The sequence below is a fragment of the Tachyglossus aculeatus genome, chromosome X1, assembly GCF_015852505.1.
Source record: "Tachyglossus aculeatus isolate mTacAcu1 chromosome X1, mTacAcu1.pri, whole genome shotgun sequence".
NCBI classification, from domain to species: domain Eukaryota; kingdom Metazoa; phylum Chordata; class Mammalia; order Monotremata; family Tachyglossidae; genus Tachyglossus; species Tachyglossus aculeatus.
Window position 1 is genome coordinate 16562058 of NC_052101.1, and position 18134 is coordinate 16580191.

An 18134-nucleotide genomic window follows, 5' to 3' on the forward strand; every position below is an offset into this window, starting at 1 on the left:
GAGGGCAGGAGAAATGGGAATGAGGCACGGTGGGTAGGGCAGCTTGTGAAGAACGAAGAGTGCAAAGCGTGGATGGAGTGGGAAAAGCCCTTAGTCACCTTGCCCCCTCCCAGTTCAACTTGCTACTCTCCTCTTACAACCCAACTCACACACTTCACTCCTCTAATGCTAACCTTTTTCACTAGACCTCGATGTTGTCTATCATGCTGCCGATTTCTCGCCCACCTCCTGCCTCAGGCCTGGAACGCCCTCCCTCTTCATAATCTCATAGACAGTTACTTTCCCCCCATTTCAAAGCCTTATTGAAGGGGCATCTCCTCCAAGAGGTCTTCTCTCACTAAGCCCTCTTTGTCTTTTCTTCCACTCCCTTCTGTGTCACCCTGACTTCCTCCCTTTGTTCATTCTCCCTCCCAGCCCCACAGCACTTATGTACATATCTGTAATTTATTTGTTTATATTAATGTCTGTCTCCCCCTCTAGACTGTAAGCTCGTTGTGGGCTGGGAATGTGTCTTATATTGTTATCCTCTACTCCCTCAAGCACTTAGTACAGTGTTCTGCACACCGTAAGCACTCAATAAATATGATTGTCTGACTGACTGACTGACCAGGATAAGGGTGTGGATAAAGTGAAAGGAGGAGAGCTGACTGAGCGGTTAGCAGCAGCACAAAGCAGGGTTGCCCGTGCATTTTCTTCTCCAACAGCCCTCTGTCCCCTTCAGGCCACTGTGCTCAAAAACATTGAAAGGAGCAAGAAAAGCATCTCAATGCTGTTTAGCGGCATTATTCACCAAAAAACCCGTTGTTCCCCCCGGACTAGGGAGGGGGTGGCTGAAAGGGACATGGCCCTTAAGACAGCCTGCTTACCTGAGTCACCTTGGTGTGAAGTCCTTGGCCCATTTCGACCCCACCATGGGTAAGAAGCACAGAACCATCCGTGTACACGTGCACCAAAGCACCACCCTACGGGAAGAGGATTAGGCCAGCCCAATGCCATCACAAAAGAACTAGAACATCCCAGCAGACAATGGCACCGCATCAAACCGAGCCTCTAATTCAGATCAGCCAACACCTTTCCCACATCCTCCCCTCTCTGGCCTGGAATTCCCTCCCCCTCCATAAACAACAGACCGCCGCTCTCCCCACCTTCAAACCCTTTTTAACATCACATCTCCCCCAACAGGCCTTCTCCAATTGTTCTTTCTTTTTTAATGGTATTTGTTAGGCACTTACTATGTGCCAAGTACTGGGATAGATAGAAGAAAGGGCAAGTCACTTCACTTCTCTAGGCCTCAGTTACCTCATCTGGAAAGTGGGGATTGAAACTGTGAGCCCCCCGTGTGACAACCTGATCACCTCGTAACCTCCCCAGTGCTTAGAACAGGGCTTGGCACATAGTAAGTGCTTAACAAATGCCATCATTATTATCACTATCAGTTGAGAGAATCGGTATTCAATCCCCATTTTATAGATGAGGAAACTGAGGCACAGAGAAGTCATACAGCAGGTAAGAGACAGGATTGGAATCCAGATCCTCTGACTTCTTGTCCCGTGATATTTCCATTAGGCCACACTGCTTTTCTCAGAAGGGCCCTCTGCACCCTGAGGGTCTGAGAGGGAATTTTCAAGGTTGTCCGCATTGAATCGCAACGGACACAAAACGAACAGGCCATCTTGAACATCATTCCAGGGAAAGCCAAGAGCAATTACCTGGTTTATGAAGGAAATAGCATAGCCGGGTCCAAACTTGATGGGAATTATGGCCAAACCTCTCTTCTTCCAAGAGTTCTCCCTGGGGAAGAGATGGCACCATTACTGGGGAAACCTCTCCTTTCCATCAGGTCTTTTCACCTAAACTCCAGACACACACGCACACACATCCTGCCACACCCTGTTCATTTTCAAAGATGACAAAAAAATCCAGTCAGTGGATGGGTAGGGAAGCAAAGATGGGCAGTAACAGTGATATTTCCTAAGCACTTACTATGTGCCCGGCACTGTACTAAGCACTGGGGTGAATATGGCAAATCACGTTGGACATAGTCTCTGTCCGACGTGGCATTCCCAGTCTCAATCCCCATTTTACAGACGAGGTAACTGAGGCACAGAGAAGTGACTTGCCCAAGGTCACACAGCAGATGAGTAGCAGAGCTGGGATTAGAACCCATGACTCCCGGGCACAAGCTCTATTCGCTATGCCATTATCCTTTGTCACGCTGATGTGTTTGAACTTACAATGTCTATCGCTGTTTTCAAATCTGCCTCAGTTCTGCTGATATTCCCAAATCTTCCACCCAAGTAGGAGACCTTTGCTCTTCCCTACTCCCAACCCTATAGCACTTAGGTACATATCTGTAATTTATTCATTTGCACTGATGTCTGTCTTCCCCTTTCTAGACTGTAAGCTCATTGTGGGCAGGGAATGTGTTAGTTTATTGTCGCATTATGCTCTTCCAAGCACTTAGTTCAGTGCTGTGCACACAGTAAGCACTCAATAAATACAATTGAATGAATGAATGAACACCTCCTTCGCTGATTATCTCAACCCAGTCATATCTGTTTGCTGGGCTTCTGTAGATCTTTAAATGCTTGTCTCCACTTGCAAACGTTCTTACAGTTCTGGAAATGCTGTGAAGGTAAAAAACCAACAGGATTTGGAGATAGACTGATTATGGGGATTGAAAGAGAGGGAGGCATCAATAATAATGTCCATGTTACTGGCTTCAGAGATGGAGAGTTTGGTGCTGTTTCCTGCCGTGATTGGAAAATTAGGTTAAGGGGAGGAAGGTGAGGATTTTGGTTTTGAACATATACTTGAGAGGCACATATTACAGCTCAAGTGAGGAATTGTTGCTTTTGATTATGAAATCTTCAAACTTTTCAAGAATACTGTGAGCTCCCCAAGGGACAGGAACTATGTCAAATTCCCAGTTGGGTATTCTTTCCCAGAATTTAGTATAGTGCTCGGTGTATAGTAAGCACTTAAAAACTATTACTACTACTAATATTACTATTACTACTAAGACTACCACTACTGCTATTACTATTACTACTGCTACTAATGCTACTACTACCACTGCTATTAATAATAAATAATAATAATTATGGCATTTGTTAAGCGTTTACTATGTGCAACACACTGTTCTAAGCGCTGGGGGGGGATACAAGGTGATCAAGTTGTCCCACGTGGGGCTCACAGTCTTAATCCCCATTTTACAGATGAGGCAACTGAGGCTCAGAGAAGTTAAGTGACTTGCCCAAGGTCACTTAACTTGGACATGTGGCAGAGCCGGGATTCGAACCCATGACCTCTGACTCCAAAGCCCGTGCTCTTTCCACTGAGCCACGCTTCTTCTCTCCATGCTGCTATTGTTGGAAAGTGACAGGTAGGGTCCTCTTCACAGTCAACTCCAGAACATAGGCCCTTCCAACGAATTATGGGAGCTTCACAACCCAGAACCAAAGACATTATGCCCTCCTCCCACCCCCTCCTTTTCCCCTCCTGCTGACCTGTTAAACTTCTCGATCTCCCTCCTCCTGGCATGGTACTGGGAGCTCTCAAGGCATTCAGACCAGCACCGGGACAGCGTGGAACCCACCAGTTTCTGGTTGAAGTGAGTCAGGTCCCCGTCCCTGTACATGTTCAACTTCCGCACCTGCCCCAAGGGAGACAGAAAGTTAGCTGCCCTGCTCTTCTCACAGAGGGCAGCAATCAGAACGACCAGTGGTCTTAATAGAGACCGATCAGCAGAGTCTTCCAGTGGTAGTGCCCGGTGATTCTCCGCCTCTTACTTCCTCAGGCGGGCGGCCACACTTCATGGCAACTTCACTCATCCAGGACTCGGTGATTAGCATTGCTTGGGGTCCCCCGAAAGCCCGGAAGGCCGTGTTGGTGGGTAGGTTGGTCTTGCACAGTTTCCCGGTGCCCCGGATGTTGGGGATATTATAGCAATTGTCTAGGTGCTGTAAAGCTTTGATCATGACCTGTTCAGTGAGAAGTGAACACAGGAAAGAACACCAGATTTTTATCTGTTGCGACTCAGAGTGCCTCAAAAATTAGACTAGGGTCTAGGTTCCCTCACTCCCAGGTCTGTTTCCCTGACTTCCACTGAGCCCTCTGAGGTCAATCCGTAAAGCTTGCTTGTGGAGGAACTGTATTGGGTCTTCTTCAACCATAGTACCAAAAAGGTTGGTCTTACTTACGCCCCGAGAGGCCTCTACAGAGTTGCCTCCGTTGCTGTAGTAATCGATCTCCAAAGCCACCACTCGCCCATCCTTCATGAAGCCAACCTAATCCAAAAAACAAGTACTTCAGTCACCAGCTCTTGATATTTTAGTTCTCTGTTCCTTTTCCAACTTCCCCTCCCATTTTTATCCACACAGGAAACCCCAAGGGATAGAAAGGGAAACATAATTTCCTGACAAAAGGGTGTTTCCAAGGAACAATATAAAGTTGACAGCTACTCCAAGAAGCCCTGAGGTAGGGGAAAATTTTCTGGCAGGCACCCAAATTTTGGTGTGGGGTAAAGACAAGAAGGAGAACACACACAGTTTTCAAGGACATTTTCCAGTCGTGCTTTGCCAGCAATGTTGTTCCCACTTGGCAGGTGGAGGAAACCAAGGCTCAGGGAGATGAAGTGATTGACACTTCATCACCTTTCGCACCCATCATCTCAGTGAGAAAGTAGCAGAGCTGGAATTGGAACACTTGCTAATTGCCTTCCTGTCTGACTCCTATGGTCAGTCCCCCTGTGCCTCATGAATGAGAACTGTGAGCCCTACGTGGGACAACCTGATGACCTTTTATCTACCCTGGCATTTAGAACAGTGCTCTGCACACAGTAAGCGCTCAATAAATACAATTGAATGAATGAATGCTTAGCACATAGGAAGTGCTGAACAAATACCAATTATTATTATTAATTTTATCATTATTAAATACAACTGAATGAATGCTGTCTGTAGCTCAGGTGGCTCATTACCAGGAGAAGCCAAGGAGCACCACAACCCCGCCCTCCCCGTGCTTGCTTACCCCTTGGCCTCAAACCCACCTGGCAGCCTTTATTCTGCCCAGGAGAGCAATTTAGCATCATTCAAGTCCTCCTCAAACTTTTGAGCAAGATAATTCAGTTTCCCCTCCAATTCCTCCTTGGCCCTTGTTCCTCATGGGGTCATAAAATAATCTCTTAGGAAATGGATTCTGCATTATAAGATGAATTTGGTGCTCTGCACACAGTAAGCGCTCACTAAATATGATTGAATGAATGTCCCATACCTTATAGCGGGCCATGAAGGGATGCCTTCCGCCCGTCACCAACATGTCCTCATCCCGGTCCAGCATGCAGCGTACGGGTCGGCAAGTCCTGAGAGAGATACCACCAACTTTACCACTCTCCCTGCCTCTCTCAGCCCTGCTCCTGGGCCCAGCTCCCCGTTTAGACAGCAGGGACGTTGTTTTCTTCAGCCTGCTCTATTTTCTCTCTGGCTTGACATCTTACTTGTGGGTTCCCACAGCAGCCACTGTGCTCAGTAGTGTGCTTCTGGGATCTTTCCCTCCAAAGCCTCCTCCCAGTCTCTTCACACGAACTGTGATCCGGTTGGATGGGACGCCCAAGGCCTTGGCAGCAAAATCCTATGGGAAGAAGGCATTGGTTGGCATGGATCACTTCAGCAGGGGAAATGACAGGATGGCTCCAACTGGATGGATGTCACTCAAAATCGACCGTGCCCGCTCCAATGGGGCAGACCCCACTCCTGTGAGAGGCAGTTCCGGGGCAGACCATCCTGTCTGAGCCTTTACACTAGCCCTGAGGGCTCTCTGGGAGGCCGAGCAAGACCCTGCAGTGTAGCACTGCAGGGCGTTCCAGGACAGATTGGGGCATGCTGCACTATGACACATTAATCAGACAAAATCCTTCAAGATGAGCCGTTAAATAAGCCAGAAAATTTGTCTTTATAGTTTAAAATATGGAGTCACCTGATCTTGCAAATAGGAAAGCAGCACTGGACGGGGAGAGGGAGGTGGGACCTGTCCCTGGAGCTGACTCCTTCTGCAGGGGCGGGGGGACGGAGTCATCTCGAGAACACATGTGGATTTTGAGGGCAGGGAGTGGACCGGATAGGTTTTGCAAACTGAAGTGGTTCTAAGAGACTGTGCCCACCTGGGGCATATCCTTCCATATTCCCAAGCCCTGGGGGCTGCCACCCCTCCAGGGGACAGAGAGGTTGCTCTGGCAGGGGAATCTCTGGCACAGCTGAGAGGAATATCCACCAGGGAAACATATGGGGAGCCAGCAATCAATGGTATTTGTTGAACACTTACAATATGCTGAGCATTGTTCTTAGTGCTTATGAGAGCACAACACAAGAGAATTAGCAGGCATGTTCTCTGCCAATAATGAGCTTGCAGTTTAGAGGAGCAGGTGGCAGGGTGGTGGCAAATTGCATCACATGGCTGGCAGAAACCAGTCATTGGGAACTCAGTGCCCTGTTGGGTTGTCATTCAACCCCATCTACTAGAAATTGGTAGACACTTCCATAATCCAACCAATCACCTCTTCTGCAAATCACACCTCCATTGAGGCCCCCTGGGGAACTCAGCCTTAAGTGGATTGTTAGACTTAAATGGATTGTTAGCAGACATCACCTGAATCAATTTTGGGCACTGTGTGGCTACAATAAGCTCCATCTCTCCTTCTTCACCTTTTGGGATGGCAATGCAGCTCTGAGTCTCCAAGTAGAAGTGTTCCTGTCCACCAACATGCACCTCTCCTAGAGAACCAACCAAGAAACAGTTGATGGGTCAGTGCCCTGCACTCCGACCTTGCGTTAATGTCAGCTTCCTCACTGGTCTCCCTGACTCCGGGCTCTCCATTCTCCAGTCCATACTTCACTCTGCTGCCCAGGTCAGTTTTCAAAAATGTTGCTCTACACATGTTTCTTCATTCCTCCAAATACCTCAAATGGTGCCCAAATTCTCTCTGAATAAGCAGAAACTCTTCACCACTGACTTTTTGTATCATGTTTGTTAAGCACTTTGCTCCTTTTTTTAAGGTATTAGTTAAGCACTTACTATGTGTCAGGAATTTTACTAAGTACTGGGGTAGATATAAGATAATCACAGTCTTAATCCCCATTTATAGATGGTGCAACTGAGGTACAGAGAAGTTAAGTTACTTGCCTAAGGTCAGGCAGCAAAGTGGTAAAAGCAGATAAGTGAGAAACAGCATGACCTAGAGAATAGAGCATAGGTCTAAGAGTCAAAAGGATCTAATCCTTGCTTTGCCACTTGTCTACTGAGAGACCTTCTCTGTCACTTAGCTTCTTTGTGCCTCAGTTCCCTCATCTGTAAAACAGGGATTAAGACTATAAACTTAGCCCTTACTGCTTAAGTATTCAATTTCACCATATTCAATCAGCTCTCCCATTCCTAATCAACTCATCAATTAATCAATGCTATTTACTGAACACATACTTAATACTATGCATTTGGAAAAGTACAGTACCCTAGATTTGGTAGGTACAGTCAATCATATTTATTTAACTAAACTCAATTCAATTGTATTTTTTTAGTGCTTACTGTGTGCATAGTACTATATTAACTGCTTGGGAGAGTACAGTATAACAGAATTGGAAGACATGTTCCCTGCCCACAATGAGCTTACATGCTAGATGGGGAAACCAGCATTATAAAGAAATTACAGATATGAGTACAATATAACAGAGTTGGTAGATATGTTTCCTGCCCACAGTGCGCTCATACCCTAGAAGGGGAAACAGACAATATAAATAAATAAATTACAGATAGATACATATGTGCCATGGGGCTGAGGCAGAGCTGAATAAAGGGATGCAAATCCAGATGCAAGAGTGATGCAGAATGGGGTGAGATAAAGGGAAATCAGGGCTTAGATGGGGAAGACCTCTTGGAGGAGATGTGTTCCTAATATGGCTTTGAGGGTGGGGAGAATGATCATATATTGGATATGAAGAGAGGGTGTCCCAGGCCAGAGTCAGGACATGGGCGAGGAGTCAATGGTGAGACAGACAAGATAGAGATACAGTGAGTAGGTTGGCACTAGACAAGTAAAGTATGTGGGCTGGGTTGTAGTAGGAGGCAAGCTTATTGAGTGCTTTCAAGTCTATGGTAAGGAGTTTCCTTTGTGAAAGTGGATTTGCAACCACTGGAAGTTCTTGAAGAGTGGGGAAACATGAATGGTTTTGCAGAAAAATAATCTGGGCAGCAGAGTGAAGCATAGACTGGATTAAGGAGAGACAGAAGGTAGGGAGTTGAGCAAGGAGGCCGATGCAGTAATCAAGGTGGGATAGGATAAGTGCTTGGAATAATGTGGTAGCAGTTTGGACAGGGAAGGGCAGATTTTAGTGATATTGCGAAGGTTGAACTGATAGGATTTGGTGATGGAGTGAATATGTAGGTTGAATGACAGAGATGAGTGGATGATAACTCCATTGTTAAGGGCTTGTGAGACGGGGGCGTGGGGGTGCTGGAGAAGCAGCATGGCTCAGTGGAAAGAGCATGGGCTTTGGAGTCAGAGGTCATGGGTGCAAATCCCGGCTCTGCCAATTGTCAGCTGTGTGACTTTGGGCAAGTCACTTAACTTCTCTGGGCCTCAGTTATCTCATCTGTAAAATGGGGATTGACTGTGAGCCCCCCATGGGACAACCTGATCACCTTGTAAACTCCCCAGTACTTAGAACAGTGCTTGACACATAGTAAGTGCTTAATAAATGCCATTATTATTATTACAGCACTTAGAACAGTGCTTTGCACATATTAGGTGCTTAATAAATGCCATCATGATTATTACACTGATGGGAAAATCAGGGAGAGGAGAAGGTTTGGGTGGGAATATGAAGAGTTCTGTTTTGGACATGTTAAGTTTGAGATGTCGGTGACAGAGCCAAGTAGAAATGGCCTGAAGCCAGGAAGAAATACGAGAATGTGGAGGAGAGAGAGCAGGACTGGAGATGTAGATCAAGGAACTTACAATCTCGTTTGAGAGATGTACATTAAAATAAATTACAGATTTAGGAAGCAGCAGAACATAAGGCTATGAAAATAGTGTTGCGGAGATGGGGTGGGTGTGAAAGTGTTTGAGGGGTACAGACCTAAATGGAGATGAAGCACAAGGGAGGGGAAAATAGGGTGGGGAAATGAGCGTTCGTCAGGCGACTTATCCACTCTCATAGAGAAATAGCGTGGCTCAGGTGGGAAGAGCCCGGGCTTTGGAGTCAGAGTCATGGGTTCAAACTCCGTCTCCGCCAATTGTTAGCTGTGTGACTTTGGGCAAGTCACTTAACTTCTCTGGGCCTCAGTACCTCATCTGTAAAATGGGAATGAAGACTGTGAGCCCCCCGTGGAACAACCTGATCACCTTGTAACCTTCCCAGCACTTAGAACAGTGCTTTGTACATAGTAAGCACTTAATAAATGCCATTATTATTATTATTTTTTATCTCCCACTGCACCTCAGTTCACACTCTTCTTTCCTTTCAAACTAATCTACCTTCTGTGCCTTGTTCTTATTTCTTCTGCCTCTAAGCTCATGCACCTCTGTCATTTCAAATATGAAAGACCACAGCTCTCCCTATCTTCCAAGTCCTCCTGACATATCACAACCCCTCCAGGTAGCCTTCTTTCCTAATTCATTTTAAATCTCCTCCGCTTATATCTCCCATAACTGCCATTTCTGCACTTTTGTGCCACCGAAGCACTTGCCTATTCACATCCTTCCATAGCACACTAGCACATATCTTGCATACCCTATTACTTAAACACTAACTTAAATACTTTTCCTTCATCCATTTGATTGATGGATTCCTTGATTGATGGATTGATCAAGTCCTCCCTGGGCCCCACTATTAGTCACTTGGCTTCTGTTCATTCATTCAATCGTATTTATTGAGCGCTTACTGTGTGCACAGCGCTGTACTAAATGCTTCAGACTAGGCAAAACCTTGATTGCCACACTCAGGTCTGGGCAAGGAAAAGATAATTTCCTGGTACCTTCAAGGATGTGATCGGCTTCAGCAAAACCCTTCTGGAGATCACCTTTCTCCATCACTGGCAGATAGTCGGGCTTAAAAAAGGACTTATTCTTTATGGCATCCTGAGAAAAGAGTATAACAATCAGATTTCCATACCAGTTAACATTAGTCATTGTGGTATTTGTCAAGTGCTTACTATCTGCCAAACACTTGTATTAAGCAATGGGGTAGATGCAAGATAATTAGTTGGACACAGTCCCTGTCCCAAAAGGGGTTCACAGTCTAAGAAGGGGGAGGGTGAGTGGGTATTGAGTTGCCCTTTTAAGGTGAGGAAACTGAGGGCCAATGACTTGCTTAAGGTCACAACAGCTGGCAAATGGTGGGGCCAGGATTAAAACCAAGGTGGTGTTCTTTCCATTAGGTCACACTGCTTTCCTGATGGAAGAACAAGAAGATAAGTAATGCTCAGAACTGCAGCCTCCTGACCCTCCTGCTCATCATGGTCACTGAGGTAAAGGGAGGGAGATCACTGGGAGGGTGAGGTTTAGCAGGCTAGGGACCGCCTCTTTCTTCCAGAGGAAACTCCACAGCCACACAGAGGGATTGAGTCTTGCGACAAGCAACCATCGAATGGGAAAGCAGTTTGGGGAGGATGGCGGGGCTGGGAGGGCAGGGCCTGGGCTAGCCCACCTCGATCGAGATGATTGCCAGGAGCTCCTCGTAAGTGATCTTCACGGCTTGGGCGGCTCTCCGGGCGTGCTCTGGGGTGTCCGCCAACACGGCTCCGATGATGTGCCCGACGCAAGTGACCTACCGGCAGACACACAGACTCCATTCCCAAGCTCCCCACTGAATACCCCCACTGAATACCCAGAGAGGCCAAGTTCCCTTTTCCATTTGTTCATTTCATTTCCTCCTGGCTTGCAAAAACTCAGTCCCAAGGCTTCTCTTTCCTGCCTCCAAGACTTTGCCCCATTTTTTCTTCCTCTGCCTCTCATCTGTTCAATGGGCTAATCAGCACCCTCACCTTCTCCAACTCTCAGCTGCAGCTGTGCCCTATGGAACCCAATTCCTGCTGATCGCTCTCTCTCCCTTTTTACCACAGCTCAAGTTTCACTTCCTCCAGGCAGCTTTCCCCAATTAACCCCAGTTGTTCAGTCTTCTATCACAAATGATCTTTGAACCTCTCATCACCCATTCTTGTGCCTGAGGATGTTTATTTTGATTGTGAACTTGACCATCTTGTCTCCCTTAGAAGGTGAGCTCCCTGAGGGCATGGGCTGTATGCACTCTTTAATATTGTTAGAGAATAAATGGGAAGCAGCGTGGCTCAGTGGAAAGAGCACAGGCTTGGGAGTCAGAGGTCATGGGTTCTAATTCTGACTCCGCCGCTTGTCGGCTGTGTGACTCTGGGCAAGTCACTTCTCTGTGCCTCAATAACCTCATCTGTAAAATGGGGATTAAGATTGTGAGCCCCAGGTGGGACAACCTGATCACCTTGTATCCCTCCCAGCGCTTAGAACAGTGCTTTGCACATAGTAAGCGCTAAACAAATACCATTATTATTATTATCTCTAGTATTGAGTACCTAGACTGTGCACAGCATTGTACTAAGAGCTTAAGAAAATTATGGAAGGAGGAACCTACAAACTAAAGGGGGAATCAAGTAAATCAATCCATTATATTTATTGAGCACTTACTGTGTTCAGGGCACTGTACTAACTGCTGGGAAAGTACAATATTACAATAATAATAATAGTAGTGGTATTTCTTGAGCACTTACTCTGTACCAGGCACTGAACTAAGTACAGGGGTGGATAAAAGCAAATCGGATTGCAGTCCCTGTTCCAACATGGGACTTACGGTCTCAATCCCCATTTTACAGATGAGGTAACTGAGGCACAGTGAAGTGATTTGCCCAAGGTCACACAGCAGACTAGTGGAAGAGCCAGGATTAGAACCCATGATCTGATTCTGAGTCCTGTGCTCTATTTCCTAAACCATGCTATAGAGTTGGTAGATATGTTTCCTTGGCTAAAAGAAGATGGTCATTCCCTTAGTTATGAGAGAAAAATGTGTCCATAGGTGTTGTGTGATTATTGAGGAGGTCGTAGAAGTGTGTGACTAGAAATTATGAGTATTACCAAGGAAGACTTCCTGGAGGAAGTGGTTGTTTCTTCCCAAACACTTTGGAGGAGGAGAGGGTGAGCCCCTTGTTGGGTAGGGGCTGTATCTGATCATCTAGTATATACCTCAGAGCTTAGCAAAATGCGAGAAACATAGTAATTGCTAATAAATATTATTAGTAACTAATTAATAGAGAGGGAATCTGGGTTCATTGAGGGGATATAGATGTAATGAATCCCAAATCTACATCTCCAGTCCTGATCTCTCTCTTTCTCTGCAGTCTCACATTTTCTCCTGTCTTCAGGACATGTCTACTTGCATGCCCTGCCAACACCTCAAATTTAACATGTCCAAAACAGAGCTCCGCATCTTCCCACCCAAACACTGTCCTCCCCATGACTTTCCCATCACCGTAAACAGCACCACCATTCTTCCTGTCTTAACCTTGATGTTATACTCTAAGCAGCGTGGCTCAGTGGAAAGAGCCCGGGCTTTGGAGTCAGAGGTCATAGGTTCAAATCCCAGCTCCGCCAATTGTCAGCTGTGTGACTTTGGGCAAGTCACTTAACTTCTCTGTGCCTCAGTTACCTCATCTGTAAAATGGGGATTAAGACTGTGAGCCCCCTGTGGGACAACCCGATCACCTTGTAACCTCCCCAGCACTTAGAACAATGCTTTGCACATAGTAAGCGCTTAATAAATGCCATCATTATTGTTCAACCCACATTGTCAATGTCACCAAATCCTTTCAGTTCAACCTTCACAAAATCATTAAAAAGCAGTCCTTTCTTCTCCATCCAAACTGCTTCAGTGTTAATCCAGGCACTTATTCTGCCCTGCTTTGATTACTGTATCAGCCTCTTTGCTGACCTCCCGGGCTTCTGTCTCACCTCACTCCAGTTCAACCTTCACTTTGCTGCCCAGATCATATTTTACAAAAAACGTTCAGTCCGTGTTTTCCCCACTCCTCAAGAACCTCCAGTTGTCACCCATCCACCTCCTCATTAAATAGAAACTCTTTACCGACACCTTTAAAGGATTCAATCAGCTTGCCCCTTCCTATCTTACCTCATTCGCTTCTCACCTACAAATCAGCCTGCAAACTTCACTCAAATGTCAACCTACTCCACGTATCTCTATCTCAGCTACCTTGCCACCTACCTCTTGCTCGCCTCCTGCCTCTGGCCTGGAATGCCCTCCCTCTTCATATCCAACAGACAATCACCCTCCTTACCTTTAAACCCATATTGAAGGCCCATCTCCTCCAAGAGGCCTTCCCTGACTAACCCCTCATTTCCTCTTCTCCCATTCCCATCTATGCTGCCCTTGCACTTCGATTTGCTCTCTTTATTCACCTCTTTCTTAGTCCCATAGCACTTATGTACATATACCGGTGCTTAGAACAGTGCTTTGCACATAGTAAATGCTTAACAAATACCATTATTATTATACATCATTTATTTATTTACAGTAATGTCTATCTCCTCCTCTAGACTGTAAGCTTGTGGGCAGGGAATGTGTCTACCAACTCTGTTAAGTTGTGCTTTCCCAAGCACTTAGTACAGTGCTCTGCACAGAATAAGCACTAAATAAATATGATTTATGAGGAGGAATGGGGTAAACAATGAATTGGAAGAGGGTTGCCAGGGTTGGTTAGGTGATTTTCTTGGGAGGAACAGATAGACTATATATGCCGAGTTCCTGTCATTGCATTAGGCCCTTTGAGGAGCCCCCCAAATGCTTGTTGATTGACATATAAGAACTCTGATTTGAGATAGTGATGTAGCCAAAGACCTCAGTCAGCTGTTCAGACATTTTGCCCAAGAGCTCCTCCACTAGCTATGCTTGTTTGAACCACCCTTTCCTTTCACTCCCTGGGATCACATTAGAGTAGAATGAAATGGATTTCCAGAAATGGTTTAGATCAGGGCGATCCAGTAGGCCTGAACAAATGGTTTACCAGCTTGGCACCTTGGTCTGCCCCTCCCTCCCTGCTGGAGCGAGGGGCAGTGAAAACCTCCACCTGACAGAAGCATTTCCTTTGCCAGGGGGAATGAGCAGGTGCCTGCAGTTGAGGCCCAGGGCTGCAGTCAGCCCCTTCAGCCATGTGCCGTGGGATGGTTAAGACCCAGGCTCGGGGACTGTAGAGAATGGGAAAGGAGATGGATCACACCCTTCCGGGGTCTCTGGCAGGACTGCAGCTCAGGGAGGGAAAGACCCAAACTCTACCTCATCATCCGCAAAGACCGTCTCATCATTCTCTAGGAGGGAAAGACCCAAACTCTACCTCATCATCCGCAAAGACCGTCTCATCATTGTCTAGTCCAGTGATGTTACTCCCAGGAACATCCGCAGCTGAGAGGAAGAGGACAAACCCTGGGACTTTCTGAGCTTCGGAAATATCGACAGACCTGGAGGGAGGAGTCACATGAGTGGGGAGAGAAAGAGGCTGGAGGAAAGCCAGGCCCTGCACCCCTTCTCTCAGCCTCACTGCATCCTTGGGAGTATGTAATGGGCAGATACTCTCATGTTTGCTGCCCAGACATGGAAACTGAGGCTGAGGGGCAGCTAGATATGGAAAGCCCCAATCTACTATTCAGTGGGCATGTCTGATTGGCCAAGGGGCCCAATTTAGACAATTAGTGAGAAGCATCGTGATTTAATGATAATAATAATAATGATGGCATTTATTAAGCGCTTACTATGTGCCAAGCACTGTTCTAAGCACTGGAGAGGTTACAAGGTGATCAGGTTGTCCCACGGGGGGCTCACAGTCTTAATCCTCATTTTACAGGTGAGGTAACTGAGGCCCAGAGAAATTAAGTGACTTGCCCAAAGTCACATACCTGACAAATGGCAGAGCCGGGATTTTAATCCATGACCTCTGACTCCAAAGCCCGGGCTCTTTCCACTGAGCCACGCTGCTTCTCATTTAGTGAGCAGTAGCATGATCTAGTGAGAAGCAGCATGGCCTAGAGAAAAGAGTATGCTCCCAGAAGTCAATACCTGGTTTCTAATCCTGGTTCTGCCACTTGTCTGCTGTGCGACCTTGGACAAGTCACTTACATTCTCCGTGCCTCAGTTATCTCATTTGTCAAATGGGGATTAAGACTGTGAGCCCAAAGTGTGTCCAACCTGATTATCTTGTACCTACCCTGGGGTAGGTACAGTGCTTGACACATAGTAAACACTTAACAAATATTATGAAATTTTTTAAAAAACAAGATTTCTGACCTTTGTATTCTATGAGAAGGCACACACAGTACCCCAAGGTTTATGGGGGGAGTTTGTCCCTTGATCACAGCTCCACTCACTTGATCCTGGCATGGGCCTTGGTGCTCGTGACCAGCCAGAGGTAGAGCTCGTTGGAATACAGGGGGATGTCGTCGCAGTACACAGCCTCCCCAGTGGCCTGCATGGCTGCCGTGAGATGAGCCAAAGGCCGGCCCACCATGTCTTCCTCAGACTGACCCTTGGGCACTTCCTGGGGAGAAAGCGGGGCTTATTAGAGTCTGGGGAGACTCCACAGGAAGGTTTTTGTGGGCTGCTCTGGGGGCCGCGATCCGAGCTCTTTGACCCCGTGACAATGGGACTGAGGAAGAAAAAGTTGGGGAGCATGCGGGAGGCAATGGAACAGAGGCAGGATGGGAAAACCTCCATTCCCCCTACCACCTGCCTATGGGAGGGAGAGGGAGGAAACACACAGGAGCAAAACAGTGAACAAACTAGAGATCCCAGCAGCTCCTCCCAGGGAATGGATCTGCCAGAGAAAAAGTCACTCTTGGATATGTTTCTCCCGGCTCTAATGCTACGGTTCAGCCAGGGCCAAAGACTACTGCTGTCCAGAACGCTCACCTGGAAGAGTTGGACGTTGGTCACAGGATCCTTCTGGAAAGGTGCCAAGGCGCTGAGCCAGGTGGGGTCCAGGTGGCCGCACTTCTGCAGAAGACAGGGAGCAGAATGCAGAACAGGTCATGACTTGGACTCCAGTCACCTAGGGCTTCCCGGTTTATAAAAATGGTGAATGGCTCAATCAATCTCTCAATCATATTTATTGAGCGCTTACTGTGTGCATTTGGGAGAGTACAATAGAAGCAGTGTGTCCTGCTGGAAAGAGCAGGGGCCTGGGGGGTCAGAGGACCTGGGTTCTAATCACTGTTTTGCCACAGCGTGGCTCAGTGGAAAGAGCACGGGCTTTGGAGTCAGAGGTCATGGGTTCAAATTCCGGCTCTGCCAATTGTCAGCTGTGTGACTTTGGGCAAGTCACTTAACTTCTCTGTGCCTCAGTTACCTCATCTGTAAAATGAAGATTAAGACTGTGAGCCCCATGTGGGACAACCTGATCACCTTGTAACCTCCCCAGCGCTTAGAACAATGCTTTGCACATAGTAAGCACTTAATAAATGCTATTATTATTATTGTTATTGTTATTATTATTACTTATCTGCTGTGTGATCTTGGGCAAGTTACTTAACTTCTCCTTATGTCAGTTTCCTCATTTGTAAAATGGGGATTAAGACTGTGAGTCCTCTGTGGGAGAGGAACTGAGGAACTATGTCCAACTGTCGTTCTTATTACAGAGCCTGGCACGTAGTAAGTGCTTAACAAATATCACAGTTATCACTATTATAACAATATAATAGAGTTGATAGACACATTCTGTCCCTCTCTGAGGAAAGAGGCTGGCAGGTCTACTCTGACCTTCCTTTGATTATCATGTCAAAGATACTACCACACTTTTCAGATCAGATTTCTATGTATGTGTGTATGCGCTTAGTGCTTTGCACATGGTAAGCGCTAAACAAATACGATCATTATTATTATTATTATTTGCAAGAACAATTAGAAAGATCTTCCATCCTTTGAATTAAAAATCCATCAATCAAAGGTATTCAGTGAATGTTTACTATGTCAGAGCACTATACTGTTTGGGAGAGTACAGTACAACAGAATCAGCAGACATGTTTCCAGACCATAAAGAGCTTACAGTCTTAAAAGGGAGGTAGACAAATAATATGAATACAAATAAATAATTCATAATATATAATAAAAAGATACACACATAAGTGCTGTGGGGGAGGTATTGGGGCAACTATCAAATGCCCAAAGGTCACAGATTCAAGTGCTTCTATTGTGCTTCTAGTGTGCCCAAACACACACAGTAAGTGCTCAAAAAATACGATTGATTGAATGATTGAACCATTAACCATTTTTATACAAAAGGAGAGGATGGAGTTTAACTCAAATCCCAAATAGGCTCACCTCACAGGTCTTCATATGAACCCCATGATTCACATGAGTGAAGCAGCAGGGCCTAGTGCAAAGATCATGGGCTAGGAAATCAAAGGACCAGGGTTCCAATCCTGGCTCTGCCACTTGTCTGTTATGTGACTTTGGGCAAATCACTTAACTTCTCTGGGCCTCAGTTCCCTCATCTGCATAATGGAGTTTCAGTATTCATTCATTCAATCATATTCATTGAGTGCTTACTGTGTGCAGAGCACTGTACTAAGTGCTTGAAAAGTGCAATAGAGACAATCCCTGCCCACAATGGGTTCACAGTCTAGGAGGGGTGAGTCAGGCATCAAAACAAGTAAACAGGCATCAATAGAATCAGTATAAATACATAGAAATATATATATATATATACATCATTAATATAAATAAATAGAATTATAAATATGTACACATCTATATAAGTGCTGTGGCCAGGAGGGAGGTACAGCAAAGGAAGCAAGTTGGGGGGATGGGGAGGGGGAGCAGAGGAAAAGGGGGGCTTAGTCTGGGAAAGCCTCCAGGAGGAGGTGAGCTGTCAGTAGGACTTTGCAGGGGGGAAGTGTGATTGGTGGATTTGAGGAGGGAGGGCATTCCAGGCCAGAGGTAGGACATGGACCAGGGGTCGACGGCAGGACAGGTGAGAACGAGGCATAGTGAGAAGGTTAGTACCAGAGGAGCCGAGTGAGCGGGCTGGGATGTAGAAGGAGAGAAGGGAGGTGGGGT

At 46.3% G+C, this 18134-nt stretch overlaps 1 protein-coding gene across 1 annotated transcript in view; it reads right to left on the reverse strand.

Annotated features, from left to right (window-relative positions):
- LOC119950071 (xanthine dehydrogenase/oxidase-like) overlaps positions 1 to 18134 on the reverse strand; it is a 46626-nt gene that overhangs the window by 12753 nt on the left and 15739 nt on the right. Inside the window, exons 16-28 of the mRNA XM_038772015.1 lie at positions 15990 to 16073; positions 15449 to 15618; positions 14422 to 14545; positions 10698 to 10817; positions 10027 to 10129; positions 6646 to 6770; positions 5498 to 5631; positions 5275 to 5362; positions 4203 to 4289; positions 3792 to 3983; positions 3510 to 3655; positions 1710 to 1791; positions 867 to 962 (exon numbers count right to left, since the gene is read on the reverse strand). Of these exons, the coding sequence (XP_038627943.1) occupies positions 867 to 962; positions 1710 to 1791; positions 3510 to 3655; positions 3792 to 3983; positions 4203 to 4289; positions 5275 to 5362; positions 5498 to 5631; positions 6646 to 6770; positions 10027 to 10129; positions 10698 to 10817; positions 14422 to 14545; positions 15449 to 15618; positions 15990 to 16073 (1551 nt within the window). The remainder of the gene's footprint in view (positions 1 to 866; positions 963 to 1709; positions 1792 to 3509; positions 3656 to 3791; positions 3984 to 4202; positions 4290 to 5274; positions 5363 to 5497; positions 5632 to 6645; positions 6771 to 10026; positions 10130 to 10697; positions 10818 to 14421; positions 14546 to 15448; positions 15619 to 15989; positions 16074 to 18134) is intronic.